Source organism: Rutidosis leptorrhynchoides, chromosome 9, assembly GCF_046630445.1.
Source record: "Rutidosis leptorrhynchoides isolate AG116_Rl617_1_P2 chromosome 9, CSIRO_AGI_Rlap_v1, whole genome shotgun sequence".
Classification (NCBI taxonomy): domain Eukaryota; kingdom Viridiplantae; phylum Streptophyta; class Magnoliopsida; order Asterales; family Asteraceae; genus Rutidosis; species Rutidosis leptorrhynchoides.
In genome coordinates this window covers 319,827,258-319,844,987 of record NC_092341.1, presented here as the reverse complement: position 1 = coordinate 319,844,987, position 17,730 = coordinate 319,827,258, and the positions used below count along the sequence as shown (strand labels likewise).

General features: G+C 32.7%; 2 protein-coding genes across 2 annotated transcripts; one reads left to right on the top strand and one right to left on the bottom strand.

Annotated features, from left to right (window-relative positions):
- Nucleotides 1-8,518: 8,518 nt before the first annotated feature.
- On the bottom strand, nucleotides 8,519-12,902 carry LOC139866606 (putative metallophosphoesterase At3g03305). Its single transcript, XM_071854893.1, has 4 exons — nucleotides 12,567-12,902; nucleotides 11,465-11,706; nucleotides 9,478-10,995; nucleotides 8,519-8,935 (listed from the first exon to the last, which is right to left on the bottom strand). Exons 1-4 carry the CDS (start codon nucleotides 12,826-12,828, stop codon nucleotides 8,819-8,821), a joined length of 2,139 nt encoding a protein of 712 aa, XP_071710994.1. The 5' UTR covers nucleotides 12,829-12,902; the 3' UTR covers nucleotides 8,519-8,818.
- A 2,629-nt stretch (nucleotides 12,903-15,531) lies between these two features.
- On the top strand, nucleotides 15,532-16,874 carry LOC139869023 (uncharacterized). The gene is made up of 5 exons (XM_071857356.1): nucleotides 15,532-15,573; nucleotides 15,703-15,741; nucleotides 16,120-16,509; nucleotides 16,603-16,749; nucleotides 16,851-16,874. Exons 1-5 carry the CDS (start codon nucleotides 15,532-15,534, stop codon nucleotides 16,872-16,874), a joined length of 642 nt encoding a protein of 213 aa, XP_071713457.1.
- The last annotated feature ends 856 nt before the right edge of the window (nucleotides 16,875-17,730 follow it).

Sequence of the window (17,730 nt, the reverse complement as noted above, 5' to 3'; positions counted from 1 at the left end):
TAAATAGTGTATGGAAAAATTTCGTATCTTAAGCATATCTATTACAGTATATTCTGTCTTACACTTTCCGAAAATTTCTCCGTAACTTATGGGATTTTGGTATTATATATACATATGTAAATTATGTACCGGAGAATACGAAACTAAATCCTATAATCTATCTCATATCAAAATCAATTCCCTGATTATACAAGATGGATCACGTATTTAGTTCAAATTCCTTAAACTCTGACAGCTATTCCGATATGGATATTCACCTGAACTCCGAAGACAGTGTAGCCGGAATGGATCAACCAATTAGCCATCATCTATTCTGGATAAATTGGGGATGGGTTCGTAGTCTACTTAATCATTGGAGACAAGAAGAAGGCGATCCATTCCATTCACCACATTGCCCTCTTGGCGAAGAACCTGAAGCACTTACCGGCGAACCTGTTCGTAATACCATTTTCTCTCTCATTTCCAGAGTATCTCGTCATGATTATATACTATCTCACATTCTAGATCTCATTCACCCGCTCGTCCAAATCGACAATCATCCCAGTGTAATAGAAGAAGTCAACGAGCTTCGCGCTCGGGTATTGGCTTTGGAGAACATGGTGCAAAGGTTACAAGCACCAGCAGCAGCAGCGGCAGCAACATTACCACCATCAGCAACACCAACAGTACCATCACCACCACCAACAACATCCGCATTCCATACCTCAACATCACAATCTGTACCTTAAACATCAACGTCATACGCACCATAGATACCAAGGAATACCAACAACAACAAACGATGAAGTATTGATTCATAACTTCATCGAAGAAATATTCTGCAGAGAATATGTAGTGTCAACAAGTTTTAGAGATTACTTATTCTAGTTCTAATTGTAAACCAGATGAGTGAGCGAATAGAAATGATGAAATAAAACCCTGATCGGAATGGTGCACGATTTACAAGCCAGATCTGTTAGCAACAGCACCGTCAGTACCATCAGCATCGTCAGCATCAGCAGCATCTACAACAACCACAAGCTCTGCCAGATCCATAATCACCGCAAACATCATCACTAATCAACAACGCGTATATCGTATCAACGAGTTATGAAGTATTAACCCATTCCCTCTAAAGAAATTATATGTATATTATATATATATATATATATATATATATATATATATATATTTACATATATATATATATATATATATATATATATATATATATATATATATAAATTCTGAGATCAAAATAAATCTTTTCGTACTAAGCTATTACGTGTGAATCTTAACTAGTAGGTACTACTCGGTTAATTCATATTACTAATATGCTATGATGTACATCCTTCGTTAATGACTTAACCATCGTTAACTACAATATCAGTTTCAACTCAATGAATTCCATTTCATAATAAACTTAGTGTATTAATCAACTACATGTTTGATTTTACACTTTTATCTTCGATGTACTCGAAACTTTCTAGAAAACATCATTTATATCTTATAAAGTTCATAAGAATTCCACGAGCACTAACATCATTCACCGAGGAAATATCAATAAAAATGAATAACGAAGTATTGATTCATAATTTCATTTATGTTGAAGAGATAATCCACGAAGATTACGAAATTTCTAAAGTTTTAGAGATTATTCATTTCTAGTTCCAGCTGAAAATTAAACGAGCTTAATATGATATTAACTCATTAAATCTGTATTACATTTGAAGAAAATATACATACTAATATTTTCATAAAAATTGTAATAAAATTCTCTTGTACAAAATATTATTTGTGAAACTTTTAACGGGTAGGTAATACCCAAAAGATATATAAATTCACAAATAATATGTTGCATTCTTTGAATCTGATTCAGCAATCATCAACTATATTCACTACTTTCACAACAATATACATTCTTTCATAGAAATCAAAACAACCATTCGCATCCAAATTTGATTACATATTATGATTTTGAAAAAAATCAGAATCCAAGCCCAGATTTAACAGAAAACATCACTCTTAGATTCTTACATCTTTCAAATGCCATACTTTGAATACAAAACTGTACTAGAACATCATATGTATACATATAACATTCATCTCTTAGAATTATGAGCTTTCATTCTGAAATTCTGAAAAGCAACCAGTCTACGAATCAATACCCTGAATGTTGAAAAAGCTGATGAAGCAGCAAAAACTGTAAACGACTTTAACATCCAAAAGTTTGATGATAAAGAATTGTGTGTTGGCAAAGCTCAGAAAAAGAGAAGGTTTGAAACTGGAAAACGGATTGAGCAAATCATGAAGGAGGCTGTGGACAAATCACAAAGACTAAACATGCCTTCAAAGAATCCAAATGATTCAGTATCTGTTGAAGATATTAACGAATACCTTGCTCCTGACTCTAAACTTTTACGGACAAATCTTCTTCATCGTCCTTCGATATTAGAAATTCTAAGATATCATCGTATCTTTCATTATAAATATCCTCGATATTTCTGAAGATATTTTCATAACTATCCTTATCTGAAATCATTTATCTCCTCGCGCTATATGTGTTACGTCATAAAGGAAACTGTTTTAAATTCTGAAAATTTTAAAAAATGGATGTTTTTGAAGTAGTGTTGGGAATTGAAGCATGAGTTAGTATAATATAATGACACTTGATCAACGTGATTATATTACAGTAAGTCATGCTGAGTTTCTAATGGAACGTGATAAAGGTTCACAGATCATACACTCATCATGAACCATGTTACATAACTCTTTCATTCTATATAATCTCTAAATATATCAAGAAAATATTTTCTTGATGATTCGGTCTTTTCCGGATATTCTGGTAATTTGACAAATCAAGATCATGCCATTACAATTTATTTCTTAGAACATTAACTATGTTCATTCCAAAATGTATAGCTACGAATTCTGGACCATTATTCGCTTGACTTAAAGTCGGGAAGAGAAAACGAAAGCATGAAGCTCCAAAATATAATGGAAAATATAAAGCCCGACAACAACACATAAATTACAAACAGTGTATATTAATGCGTATAGCAATATAAAGACATGGAAGAATGAAAAACACTATAACCCCAAGGTAATAGTAGAAGAAAATAACCTCCTCTGGTGGAAGATGAAAAAGAAGAATGAAGGATACGATAGCCAAGAAAATTTCAAGAATCAGAACTGGATTAAGCATTTTCACAATCTATTAAGAAGTATGAAATAAGGAAGAAGATTATAGGAGTGGTGAAAATAAATGAAACGGAAGAGGTTAATTTATAGCGAAATATTAGACATAGCAATCGAGGCAGGTTACGCATTTAATAAAAGGAAATCTTAATTTCCTTAATTCTCGTAGAATCAAATCTTATTTAAATTATGAAGATTTTCTATTCTTTAAATTCCGGAAATCAATCGTTACTACTTCTAAAGATAAGACGAATCTCCATTTCACTCTTTTACGATAACTTCTCTCATACGCTTCGAGTAATCGGATTGTTTTATCCATATTATTCAACGGTTATAAAATTCTATTTATCAACTCATATTCGTCATGAAAACATTTTTATTGTTAGCCATGACGACCTCACTAAAATTTCGGGATAAAAATTCTTTAACGGGTAGGTACTGTGATGACCCGGAAATTTCTGACCAAATTTAAACTTAATCTTTGTATGATTAACGTTTCCGACATGATAAGCAAAGCCTGTAAAAACTGAATCTCAATATTTTTGAACTACTTTCATATGTTCAATTACCAATCGACTGTTCTCGACGATTCGCGAACAATTATATGTAAATAGATACATATATACACTATAACTTGAAAACGTAACAATGTACTAATTGTATGATACTATACATTAAACTTATTGGTTTAATTATCTATTTGAATATATATGATAAGTTGGAATAGTAATGGTATGAATAACTTGCGATGTGTATTTAAAACGTGTTTATGAATATTAAACTTGGTTATTAAACGTTTTGATTTAAAGCAATATTATTAAATATACTTTAATAGATAACGAGAAGATGATTTATAGAAGTAAATGACCAAAACACTCAAATGTATAAGTTATATTTCGAGTGGTATAGTTTATGGATAATTTAAGCCTATATTTTGACAAAGGTACGAGTCACGAAACGTAAAGTACACGTTTTCTCAGTGTACGAAAGGACGTTTGAAAAATCGAAACCGGGACATAAGTCGAGTGATGACGTGCGACTTATCGGAACAAAAATTACAGGTTAACTATGCACGAGAATTTAATATAATATATAAATAATTATATAAATTAAATATATTATATATATAATTAAATAATATGTCGACGAACTAGCAAACAAAGGTTTGTGAGCTGGATCCCATAGCCATGCGATCGCATGGCCAAGTAGGCTAAACCCCATGCGATCGCATGGGGTGCTGTTTCAGGTCAGGTTCTATAAATAGCTCGAGTTTTGGTCGAATTGTTTACACATTTATCTATCTCCTCCCTCTGTATTATTATTATTATTATTATTATTATTATTATTATTATTATTATTATTATTATTATTATTATTATTATTATTATTATTATTAAGATTAATATTATTATTAGTCTTATAGTCCGGAGTATTATTATTAGTAGTAATATACATAAGATACTATGACGAAGTCTTGAGCGTGTCACCTTCAAAAACTGGTTTTCGAGCGGGATAGAGCTAAGGAAGTTATGGGTTATGGCTATGGAGGTTATGGGTAATGTTGGTGGGTAATATTTGCAAGTCAAACCTAGTGTTTATCACATCTGTTGCGTCTACGTACTTTCCTGCAATATTGAATCACAATATTGATACGTGAGCATTCATATCTTATCTTTTATATATTAATAGTGAATCCATGTCTAGTGCTCGAGTATATCTGTTTATACATGTTTGTATACTAAATTTAGTCGTTAATGAATCACGAATTTAATACATATACAACTGATATAAGGTATATGATAAGCATGTTTTTGAAAAGCTGGCGAAAAATCAATAACTTTTCATTTAGAAATCGCGTAATTTCGATGAACGAATTAAAAGATATGGACAACTGAATTATGTTTAACGTTAATTGGAATTGCTTTTGAATCTGCAATTGATATTTAAACAACTTGTTTATAAGATTGATAAATTGGATTTTCAAATATTACTAATCGAGTAAATGAATTCTTAAATCAGGCATGTCTTGCTTTGTTTAACAATGGTCAAGTTGACTGTTTTATCATATTTTAAAGCTTTATAAAACTATGGTCTAATTTTACAAGTATTGGAAAACCATGTGAAATATTAAAATGTTTCGATTGCCATGATTATTCAACTATAGTATTGAGTCAGATTGACTTTTTGAAATGACTTTTGATAACTTTTGTATGTCGATCTCGAGCATTAGGATTGTGATACACTATGACCTGACCTAGCTTGATAGACATTTTTTGACCAACATATGTTCTCTAGGTTGAGATCTACGGTTATTTGGTATTCCGAGTTTCGGTCACATCTCGGTGAATGACCTTATGTGCTGCTAAGGTAAGTTTCATTTGCTCCCTTTTTAATTGCTTTTGCAATCTATATTTTTGGGCTGAGAATACATGCACTTTATTTTAAACGCAATGGATACAAGTACATACTAAATTCTACACTGAGTTTGAACCGAAAATCCCTTAGCTTTGGTAACTAGTAACTGCCAGTTATAAGAACTGGTGGGCGCGAGTAGTTGTATATGGATCCATAGGGCTTGACATCCTAGTGTGTTCCAGGTATAGAAATCCTAGCTTGAACTATAAAACAGACGTATGCTATTTGAGTTAAGTACACGTTGGTTTGCTTGTATTCTACATGTTGGTTGCATGTATGTTAAAACAGGGGTAATTATTATAACGTTAAAGTTTAGTTACCAGGGTGCTCAATCTTGTAGAATATTTTGATAAACGTTTCTGGATGAAACAACTGAGATCTTGTGATCCACCTTTATATACAGATTATGCGATACATTAAAACTATGAACTCACCAACCTTTGTGTTGACACTTGTAAGCATGTTTATTCTCAGGTTCCTAGAAGTCTTCCGATGTTTGCTTATATGTTATACAAGCTATGTGCATGGAGTCATACATGCTTTATTCGAGAACACGTTGCATTCACAAAACCATCACCATGTATCTTATTCTGACTGCATTGTCAACGGAAGTATTATTGTAAACCATTATTTACGGTGATTGTCTATATGTAGAAATCATCAGATGTCGAAAATCTTGGATTTAAATATTCATTTATGGTATACCTTTTCAAAAGAATGCAATGTTTACAAAACGTATCATATAGAGGTCAAATAACTCGCAATGAAATCGATGAATGACGTATTCGTCCATATGGATTTGGAGTGATCGTCACAAACAACAACTTTTTCTTCATACAAACTCCAAATGCGAACTTTTAATATGATGAATGTCAGGCTTATTAAAGTTCATGAAAGCTGTTTCAAATAACATTCCTAAGCTTCGAAAAGTGAATTTATAACCCGAAACTTAGTAAATCGTTTCGATTAAAATGTTGACCAAAATTGTTCTAGGTTTGGCTTTACGAATTTGGAAATTGGGCGATGTTTATGGCACAAATGACAATGATCGAGTGTTGTTAACGTGATTTACTATACTTTTCATGAAGGAATCATTAGCTAACAAGATCTAAATTGAAAAAAATGCGAACTTTTAATATGATGAATGTCAGGCTTATTAAAGTTCATGAAAGTTGTTTCAAATAACATTCCTAAGCTTCGAAAAGTGAATTTATAACCCGAAACTTAGTAAATCGTTCCGATTAAAATGTTGACCAAAATTGTTCTAGGTTTGGCTTTACGAATTTGGAAATTGGGCGATGTTTATGGCACAAATGACAATGATCGAGTGTTGTTAACGTGATTAACTATACTTTTCATGAAAGAATCATTATCTAACAAGATCTAAATTGCAAAATTAATTTTTGGTGTTCATGACAGAAAATTGGTACAGGTTAACGAGTTATAATGGTTTATATTAACACATTATTTTAATGTATATAGCCTATAATAGTATTTTTCTGAATACATGACCTACATTAGAAGTTTAGAACATAAAAAAAACTGAGTAGTGAGTAGCATTAACCCTTATATATATATATATTATGTAAAGGATAAATGATCTATTATAACAGTGTCCACAAATAATCTTATCCTCATATGTCATAAATAACACTCGCCATTTTTGTTTGATCAACAATATTTTGTGTAGAGGAAGTAACCTGCCTGCTGTGGTGGGGCGGCTTTTTTCTTTCACATCAAGACCTAGACGATCATCTCTGGTCAGGTACAGTTTCCTTTTTCTTTTTCCCTTTTAGTCGTTACCCGAATTCGCGCAAGTGTGTCCGTACCCCCCAATTTACGCAACATTATATGATCAACGGAAAAAGACAGAGCTTTTCAAGGGCAGAGAGGGATTGTGACCCTTATAAAAATGAAACTTGTATTACATCGAGTTACGAGCATTGAGTTTTTAAATCAACTAAATTGCAATAGAAAGTATGACGAAGATGGTGAAAACTCGTTAAATCTAAAATATCAATCACAACTTCATATTTTCTTCATGTTTCAGACAATTAGAAACGATATGTCGATTAGGTCACATACATATTAAAGCTCTCCCAATGAAACTTTATCGAAACACCTTTTCTTAATTATATAGTGTAGTAGCCTCAGGCCCCCAATAAATATGTTCAAGCTCCATCCGTGTCAACGGAACATATTGTTTCAAAATTTGATTTCTACATTTATCCTTCGAAGTAAATCGTTGAACGATGAAGTATTTATTGTCCTCTCAAAAATGCCATGAAAAGATAATGAAGTTAGAGTTATGTAACTAAATAATCTAAATGTACTTGAATGCTCTTTGAGTACTTTCTGAGTTTCTGACCATAAATGACTTGCACATGCATAAATACGCCCTAAATACTGAGTTGAAGTCCCACAATGCATCCAAATGTAGTTGAAATAGAACACAATTGTCATGATGCATAACCAAAACCAATACATGCATACCCAAACGTTTGTTCCACCAAGCGTCATATAAAAGCAATAAAAGCACTTGTTTTGTTAATGACAACCCAGGGTTAGTCAATTAAAATCAACTTTATGCATAAACATGTGGCTACATTATGGTTATATGTCACTGTTTTTGAAGGTTTGACACTGGTAGATGATTACAATAATAACAACAAAACTCAATCCCACATAAGTGGAGTATGAGAGATATTAGATGTATAAAGAAGTCATTTCTCCACTCATAGTGAAACAACCCAAGAGTAGAGTAGAGGTCTCCCTCTCAATGTTTAATGAATAGAGAGATTGCTTCAAAAAGGACATCCGGCCTATAAGTAGATAAAAAAAAGTATGAGTCGCTATGAAAATGATAAAATCACATTTCAATGGATTCTAAAACCTGACAGAAATTCAATTTAGGCTCATTAATCAAAAAATGATGTCTATTGTTTACAACTTGTGGAGTAACCACTTGAACCATTTTAAGGTTCAAACTGTCAAATATGACAACAAATCGTAAAGTAATATAAGTTTCTTTTTTTCACGTATAAATACCACTGAATAATTAAACTAGTTTAAAAGAGTGATTTCCTTCTACAACTATGGTAATTAGTTACAAACAACAATTGTTCATAAAAAAATGTACTCCGTAAAACCTTTATCAAGATTATACGGACCTGAGTACAGAGATGACGGGTTGGATATGCCCATTGAAAATAAGAAGCAACGGGTATCATACTCTTTTCGTCTTGTAAAAAACATATGCTAATAACAAAGGGATTGAGAAGCTATAAAATGGGAAATGTATAATCGGGTTCATCTCATACGCATTCATAAGAGCCCAACAGCTCTGCATCCATATAATCAAAACCAAAAAAAAGATTAGCAAGAGGTTAATAACACTAATGAGACCATATGAGCGAAATATATGCAACTTAGTGGAAGTTTTGAGTATTTATAAGTTCAAGAAAACAGTTCTCTCACTATACTATTGAAGATTAGTAAAAGTGGCAATTCCGACCCACTTGCTTATGAATAAGTTGATTTGTCTCGTGCAGTATAATAGATCAAACGGGTAAAAAAATGCTCACACGAAAATAGGTCAAAAGGGTTTGTAGTCACCTGATGTGTACTTTTAAGCCATAAAAACCATTCTCTTCAAAAAATAAGATAAAACATAAAACCAACTTATTCAGTAAATCATATTTGAATATTTGATAAACATATTGTTTATAACAAACCAAAACCTTAGGCAGAGGTTTCTGCCTGGCCTGACCCGACCCATTTAGAAATGTTACCCAACCCACCCAACTGACCCGCCAACTGTACCACCTCTATGACCCGTTTAATATAATTTCTACCAGTGATTTACTTGCTGAAACTAATGCTTACCTTAATATGCTTCCAACAAACCCCCAAAGTGAAGATTACAAGTATACTCCGAGCCCATATACACAACTGATTTAAAATCCGACCACTTATATGATTAGTTGACCTAGATCTTACATCATTTACACCATCATCATCTTTTTTCTTTCCCGAAAGTGAACACACGTAATCCTGGTACACTGCCTTGTCAGCAGCCACGGCCCCAATAATTAAAACTGCCGGCAATACTACAAAATAAAGATGCGGAAGAACAACCACCATCACATCCGGTAACCCAATAAACTCCAATTTTTTTAAATCGTTAAATTTCACCACCCACCCTTTATATGTCATGTATCCCCTATCACCACCTTCAGTGTAAACTTGACCTAAAAACCATGGACATAGAACAAGGTAAAGCAAGTAGCCTAACATCATTATCCACAAATATGGGATGTTGTGCACCTCAGAAAAAATCCATGTCAAACCATTTAAAACGCCTTTATTCGCCTTAAAATACTTGTAAGTGTACTGCCTATTCGATAAGGAAATGACCGTTTTTGGAAGAATAAGAACAGTGAGCATAAGAAAATAGAATGACCAAAATAACGGGTAGTATAATTCCGCCCATTGGATACCCATGACAAAAAATTCCGTCCACGTCCATGAAAGATCCGCACGAAAACCACTTAATGAAAAAGGTATCAACTCGGTAGAACTCATTTCATCGTTTATATTAGTTGCTTCAATTTGTAACCAATATCTATTGGGAGATGGGTCCATAAACACTTTTGCGTTCCATGGGACTGTATATAGGTCTTCAATCTTACTCATGGAAGCTTCTAGAACCATATCGAGACCACCACGCCTCGAGTCGTATATTTTCACCTTAACGGATGCAATTGTAGTTGAAGAAAAGACGAGGGCTCGAATATGAGATATATCCTCCATTGATTCACATTTGTATTTGTTTAACATAGTTGTTGACATAAAGCGAGAGTCTAATGGAAATGCAGGTAGTATCAATATTGTTTTAGCTCCCATTTTTAAATTAGTGTCGACAAACGAGAGACGGCCTTTATCAACGGCTATCACACGCATAGCTCGACTTTTTCTCCAATCACCCATTTCCATCTCCCAAAATTCATCTACATTTGCACCTCCATTTGCACAATTTACGCTACTACCCTTTTGATGTATATTTAGTTGGAATAGGTCATTTTGATCAACAACATGGTGTCGTTTCAAGTTCTTGCCAAATCGTGAATGAAGATGGCCACAAAGGTAAGCAGTTATAGAGTTCTCGAGGAAAATATCTTTCAGGGTTTTCTTCGAATTTGAGGGTACGGAAAATGAAAGTGGAAAATGCCCAAAGGCAATCTTAGTTAACGGTTTTGTGGGAGTTGAACCCCATTGCGAGAGATGAGAGCTTAAATCTTTTAATAGCTCGTCCGTGGGATGCCCAAAAAGATTAGTGGGACCACGTAAGCCGGCGGACATGGTGGTGTCGACTGAAACAAATAGAACATTTCGATTGCTAGTCTGAGACACACACATAAAATAAGAATAAGAACGATTATTAAAAGAATAAGTTGGAATAATATATCATATCAACTAAAAAGTTAGTGCTACTAAACTTTAGGTAAATGCAATAGCACATGATGAAAATTGGTGTGTCACGCAAGTTGTGTAATGGGTCAAAATGAATAAAGGTTTGGGACAAGTTGCGTCAAATTGACCCGTTAACAATTTCAAAAGTTTCATAATTTATAATTCAATTTTCCCTAATAAAACAGCGTAGGAGGCCAAAAACAGATGACTATTGACCTTGATGTCATAGTATACCTCATTCAGTGGAATAATGGGCAAATTTACAAACAAATACTTACGACTCAGTGGCACTGCCAAAGTAGGATTTACACGAAGAGGCAATATATTTATATAATACGGAGTACAACTTTTATATAACGGGCTAAACGCATATAAATTGAAAGATAATAGAACCACTAACCTGCAGAGTAACACTATTCACAGACTGACTTCTTCCCAATTGTCCGGTAATGCTATAGTTTGAAAAATAGTCAAATGCACCACCAATTACGGGCACACCAAAGTTATCATGATTTCCTCTAAGATCATAAAAGAGGTTCTTATCAAGTCCGCTCATCGTTATCACGTTTTCCACTGTCTTTTGGTATTCAATCCATTCTTCTTCATTCTGTTTCATCGTTAAATGATCCTTACTTTTACCATCTAGCAGATATATTACATTTGTAATTAGCTTTATAATTGATAACTGATTAAACATTTTGGGTAAAAAAACCATAAGCCTGTTTGTAAACGAGTTGTCATTATCATTTGTACATTCTTTGTTTAAATATCAAACGAATCGGCCCGTTTATCCTAACCCAACCCGAATGTAGGTCAACCAGTTTGCAACCTAAACATATTTAGAACTAACCTGACAAACAAGACCCAAAGCTTAAAAAATGGGTCCACTGGGTTTATTGAAGAACCAAATGGATCCAAACACATAATACATTTGACCCAATTGGGTTCTAATAAAATTAAATCGAGAGGCGTTTTTCGAGGCGCGTTCTTGAAGCGCGATTTCGACGTTCGATTTCGAGGCACGTTTTTCGAGCCGCGTTATCGACGCGCGTTTTCGACCCAAGATTTCAACGCACGTTGGCGCGTTTTCGGGGCGTGTTATCGACGCCCATTTCAAAGCCCGTTTTCGGGACGTGTTTTTCGGGGCGCATTTTTCATCGCGCGTTTCTCGGCACGCGTTTTTGTCGCGCGTTTTTCCACACGCGTTTTCAAAGCCCATTTTTCAACGCACATTTTCAGGGCGGGTTTTTCAACCCATTTTAATTATGACCATTTCAACCCAAAGCCATTTGATCCGTGACCCAACCCGACCCATCTCGACCCGTTTGCCAGGTATAGTAATAGAACCACCTTAATTCATTATTTTCATGAAACATAATCGAAATCCTAACATATAACCACCTAACAACTCAATTCAAGTCACTAAAACTAAACATTAGGTCTATTAATATCAAATGATGCACACAGATAAATAAGAACAAAAATTGAAAACGGAATAATACCAGTGAGATCGCCAGTGATGAGAACTAGTGACGGATTAATCATAGAAAGTGTAGAACTAACAAATTTCTGGAATTCAAAAGCTCGTTCAGGGTAATGAACACTAAAATGAAGATCAGATAACTGAACGATCCACACGACGTCGTTTTCACCTTTTATTTCTATAATTTCTCTGTTTTTCTCATTACTACTAGAGTTACATCTATGGACAAATAATGTAATAACAATTAGTAGCATCATAATCGTAATGTTAATGATATTCATTTTGATATATTATCGGTATACTAATACTAATTCAGTGGGGTTTGATTCTGTCCTAGGGTTTCATTGAGGTTGTTTTGAGGATTCACTTGCAAGAAGGTATGGATGACCGGGTCGGGTCATTTGATACATATTACATATTTATTTAAATTTTTTTTAAAATTATAATGAATTTTAATAAATATAAATAATAAATAATTACTCTACATATCTAAATTATATATATCAAATGAATAGTACCCTATATATCAAATGAATAGCACCCCCAATAATTCACAGACACCCCTCAAATTTTTTATATTTTCACAATTCAATCTCGCCCTTTACAACACTTAACTTTATAGTTTTTACACACTTACCACATAACTTTCACATTTTATACTTTAACCATTACACTTCTCATTTATTATAAATTACTCTATGTATCTAAATGATATACAGCAAATGAATAGTACCCCCAATAGTTTCACAAACACTCCTCAAACTTTTTATATTTTCACAAATCAATCTCGCCCTTTATAACACTTAATTTTATAGTTTTTACAAACTTACCACATAACTTTCACATTTTATACTTTAACCATTACACTTCTCATTCATTATAAATCGATCCCATAATTTTTACTAAGTCACAACTATTCATTATTATTATTATTATTATTATTATTATTATTATTATTATTATTATTATTATTATTATTATTATTATTTATTATTATTATTAAATCACCCACATAATTTTTCATTTTATTATTGTTTAACTTTTTTTCTTATTATAAATTAACTACGTAATTCATTATATATATATATATATATATATATATATATATATATATATATATATTATTCTCTACATATTATTCTCTACATCTCTAAAAGACAAAGGCTTTATGAATAGTTCTTTCTCATGCTTTAATCGTTTATACGTCGTGCAAAAAGGTTGTATCCACAATGACACGACACTAAACATTGAGAACCATTATAAACTTTAGGGCGCCAAATGTAAATTCCTAGAGTAAAAAATGTAAACTCCATAGGGGTCCAAAGTTAAAGTTCAAGGGCCAAATCGTAACTTCTTTATTTTCCATAAAACTCCCCAACAAATCCACCTAAATTTTTAACCGCTTTTAAATTTTCGTACGACTTGAGATAGGTTTAACCGACATAACCGTTAAACACGAAATAATTTTACGAACCAAACACAGCAAATTATATCCGAAACGGAGTCCCGACGCGGAGCGAGGGCTCCTCCACTAGTTATAATTATAATTAGAGAAATTTACCGAAATAAGCAAAATAGTTTCTCACTCTCAAAAATAAACAATGTCAGACACACTTTTACAACAATAAGCATGGAATTCGCCTAGACTTTAAGCGAACTAGGCGAAATGCATATAGTCCAATAAAAACGCTACACGTAATCAAAATAATCCCGCCTAAATATTTTTTTCCAGAATTTCGCCTATATTTAACTTTTTAAGGCGAAATCCCCTTTAGGCGTAATAGGCGAAAATATACACCAATCAAATCCCGCCACGTATAGTTTATTATTTCGCCTTACCTAATTTTATTAGGCGATTTAGGCGAAAATTTTTAAATCACCTTTTCTCTTTATCTGATCGCCTCACCTTACCATTACCAAACCCGACAGTTCTCGCCTCAACCAGATTCTCTATCAAACCCACCGTTTTTTACCCCACCACCGTACTCCACCACCGTACTCCACCACCGTACCCCACCACCGTACACCACCAACGAATTAGGCTTGTTTGTGTGTTTGTTTGGTTTTTTCGAGGCCATTCATCATCTGCCGATGCCCCCAATTTGTACAGGTGCTAATATTATGTATTTTTTATGTTTGAATGTGTATTATTATTTTTTATGTTTCAAAATAAACGGCTATATCTTTAAATTAACGGAAACCAACCCTGATTGACCCATTCCGTAAGTAAATGAGTTGTAGTGGCCACGTCTAATGTTGTGTGCTTTTGTTCTTGGAAGGATTGGATGCGTTTTAGGTACATTCGTTCATTTGAAAGTGTGATTTTTTGCTTATCAAGTTCTATGTTATCTTATATTTGCGGTATGCATTGAATTTGGAAGAGTATGATATTGCAAAACAATTGAGAAACAAGCTTAATGATGTTTGATTATCTAATTATGATCTTGTTTCTCTATTATTCTGTTATAAGTTGGAACATATCATTTGTCATGTTGCTTAACAAGTTGTTTGACTACGTATCAGATAATAACAGATATAAATAGAAATATTAGGCCCTGTATCAGCACTGTTTATTCGCATCTAAGTATGATAACGGTAAACTGGTAAATCATATAGCAATATAAGCTTTCTATGAAATATTTTATAAGGTTGAAGCAGAAGTTATCAAGCAGAGAGAAATGAAGAGGGGATCATCTTCAAAAAGTGAAGCTCAAGACAAGGGTATAAGCTTGTTGCGTTGTAGTCAATTAGATGCTTGAACTTGATGATTATATATGAAATTAATAGATAAAATTATTGATTTTTCTTGATATTTGGTACAGGCTTTTAGCATTTCATCTTATGTGGAATGATATGCTGTTATCCAATCATCAATATTTTGAAACTTATACACGTTCAATTTAATTGTTTTCAGGTTATGCACAAGTTTGAACTAAGATTGTTGGATATGCTTAAGGATTTTGGTAGTGTACTTATGCAAATCAATGAACTTTATGCTTAGTGCTTACTTGATCTCCACATTGCAGGTACTTAACTAAATTTATTTTATTTTATTTTATTTTTTTAATTTTTTTTAAAGGAATCTTGTCGGTGTTGTTATTTACTGTTTTTTAGTCGTATACATATTGACTGTTGTATAATTTCCAATTATATAGGTGGTTGTTGGTGGTTATAATGGCTTAAAAATGGATATAGTGAGTTTTTTATACATATAAAAAAATATTATTAACATATTTTATATCGAATTTTAGAGCTAAATTGTTGTCTTATTAAGGGAAAATGCTATTACGCGGATGTTCAACTAAGAGCTAAGATCAACATTGTCGGTAAAATAGCGAAGTTAATCTATGGTGATAGGTTTAGTTGTGGGAAGCTATTTTATGAAACATGTTTCGGCTATTTCGTGTTTACGGACTACAAATTTCGAGAACCTTCGTTGATACATTTTATGATTTCTAATTTAGTTCATGTTAATCGTAAGACGGAAGAGTTAATTTTTGAGGTTGCTGGGAAAAAAACTATTTTTTGGCCCGGAGGAATTCATGTTAATTACTGGTTTGCAATTTTGAAAGGTTCTTAGAATTCCAGGAATTGGTGGAGGACAGTTTAGAAAACGGGTCTTCGTATTTGTGGATAAGAAACGTTACGTACTCGTGTCTGATCTTATACGTGCTTTTGAACGTCATTATGATTACGCAGATGATGATGTAGTTCGAATTTTTTTGTTATTGGTTTTGGTTCATGATTTTATTGATTCTTACGCTGAGTTTGTTGTTGATGATGAGTTACTGAGACTAGTTGAAGATTTGAATGCGTGGAATAGTTTTCCTTGGGGTAGCTATGTTTGGCATCACACTTTCAGACAACTGTCTCAATGTCCTAGACGTCATGTAACGTTTTATCCTAACACACCTACAAAAAATTCGGTGTACGATCTTCAAGGCTTTATCCCAGCCTTCAAGGTTCATGGTTATTTCAATATTTAGTTTAATGTTATTTGTATTTGTATCATTATTGTTAATAAAACCATGTATGTATTTCATTTGGATAAACAGATATGGATTTTTGAAGTGCTTCCGTTTATAAGTCGATATGCTACAAAGGACCGATGTGATCATCATCCTCGAATTCTTGATTGGAAACAAAGGGAAGAAATTGGTTGGGTACGATGTGTAGAGTTGGAAAAGACGATGTCTATGGAGGTATTTTTCCTTTGCAATTAAATATCATGATAACATCTGCTTTTTGTAAGTAGCGATTTGTATTGATACATGTTTTTTTGTATTATTATTTAATTTGTTAGAGCGAGTATAGACCGAGACTGTGATGACCCGGAAATTTTTGACCAAATTTAAACTTTATCTTTAAATGATTTAATGTTTTCGACACGATAAGTAAAGTCTGTTAGATTGAGTCTCAAAATTTTAGAACTGTTTCATATATACAATTACCTTTGACTACTCTCGACGATTCATGAACAATTATATGTATGTATGTATGTATATATATATATATATATATATATATATATATATATATATATATATATATATATATATATGTATGTACAAGTAAAAATGACTTTGCTACAGTAAAATACTATTTGCTACAGTAAAACACTATTTGCTACAGTGAAACCGTACTTTGCTACAGTGCTACAGTGAAAACGACTTGCTGCAGTGATTTGCTACAGTAAACACTATTTGCTACAGTGAACACTATTGCTACAGTACACACTATTGCTACAGTACACACACTATTTGATGTCGACGAACTAACAAACAAAAACGGAAAAGGCGGCCATGCGATCGCATGGCAAAAACACTGAAAACTCATGCGATCGCATGGGGTCTGAAATCTGGCCACATCTATAAAGTTCGAACGTTTTGCATTTTTCTGATTCATTTTCATCTATCTCTCTCGTACCTATATGTATATTTATATTTAAATTATTATTATTATTATTATTATTATTATTATTATTATTATTATTATTATTATTATTATTATTATTATTATTATTATTATTATTATTATTATTATTATTAATTATTATTAAGATTAATATTATTATTATTAGTAGTATTATACATAAAATATTACGACGAGGTCATTAGCGGGTCACTTTCAAAACTAGTTTTCAAACGGGATAGAGCTAAGAAAATTATGAGTTATAGCTATGG

Bases quoted from the DNA above. Each gene is read 5' to 3' on its own strand.
- LOC139866606 (XM_071854893.1), bottom strand. From the start codon at position 12,828: ATGAATATCATTAACATTACGATTATGATGCTACTAATTGTTATTACA. The intron at 11,707-12,566 runs GTATTATTCCGT...TATATCTGCTAG, and splicing joins CATCACTGGCGATCTCACTG to ATGGTAAAAGTAAGGATCAT. The intron at 8,936-9,477 runs GTAAGCATTAGT...ATATGGATGCAG, and splicing joins TTTGTTGGAAGCATATTAAG to AGCTGTTGGGCTCTTATGAA.
- LOC139869023 (XM_071857356.1), top strand. From the start codon at position 15,532: ATGAACTTTATGCTTAGTGCTTACTTGATCTCCACATTGCAG. The intron at 15,574-15,702 runs GTACTTAACTAA...CCAATTATATAG, and splicing joins ACTTGATCTCCACATTGCAG to GTGGTTGTTGGTGGTTATAA. The intron at 16,750-16,850 runs GTATTTTTCCTT...TTAATTTGTTAG, and splicing joins AAAAGACGATGTCTATGGAG to AGCGAGTATAGACCGAGACT.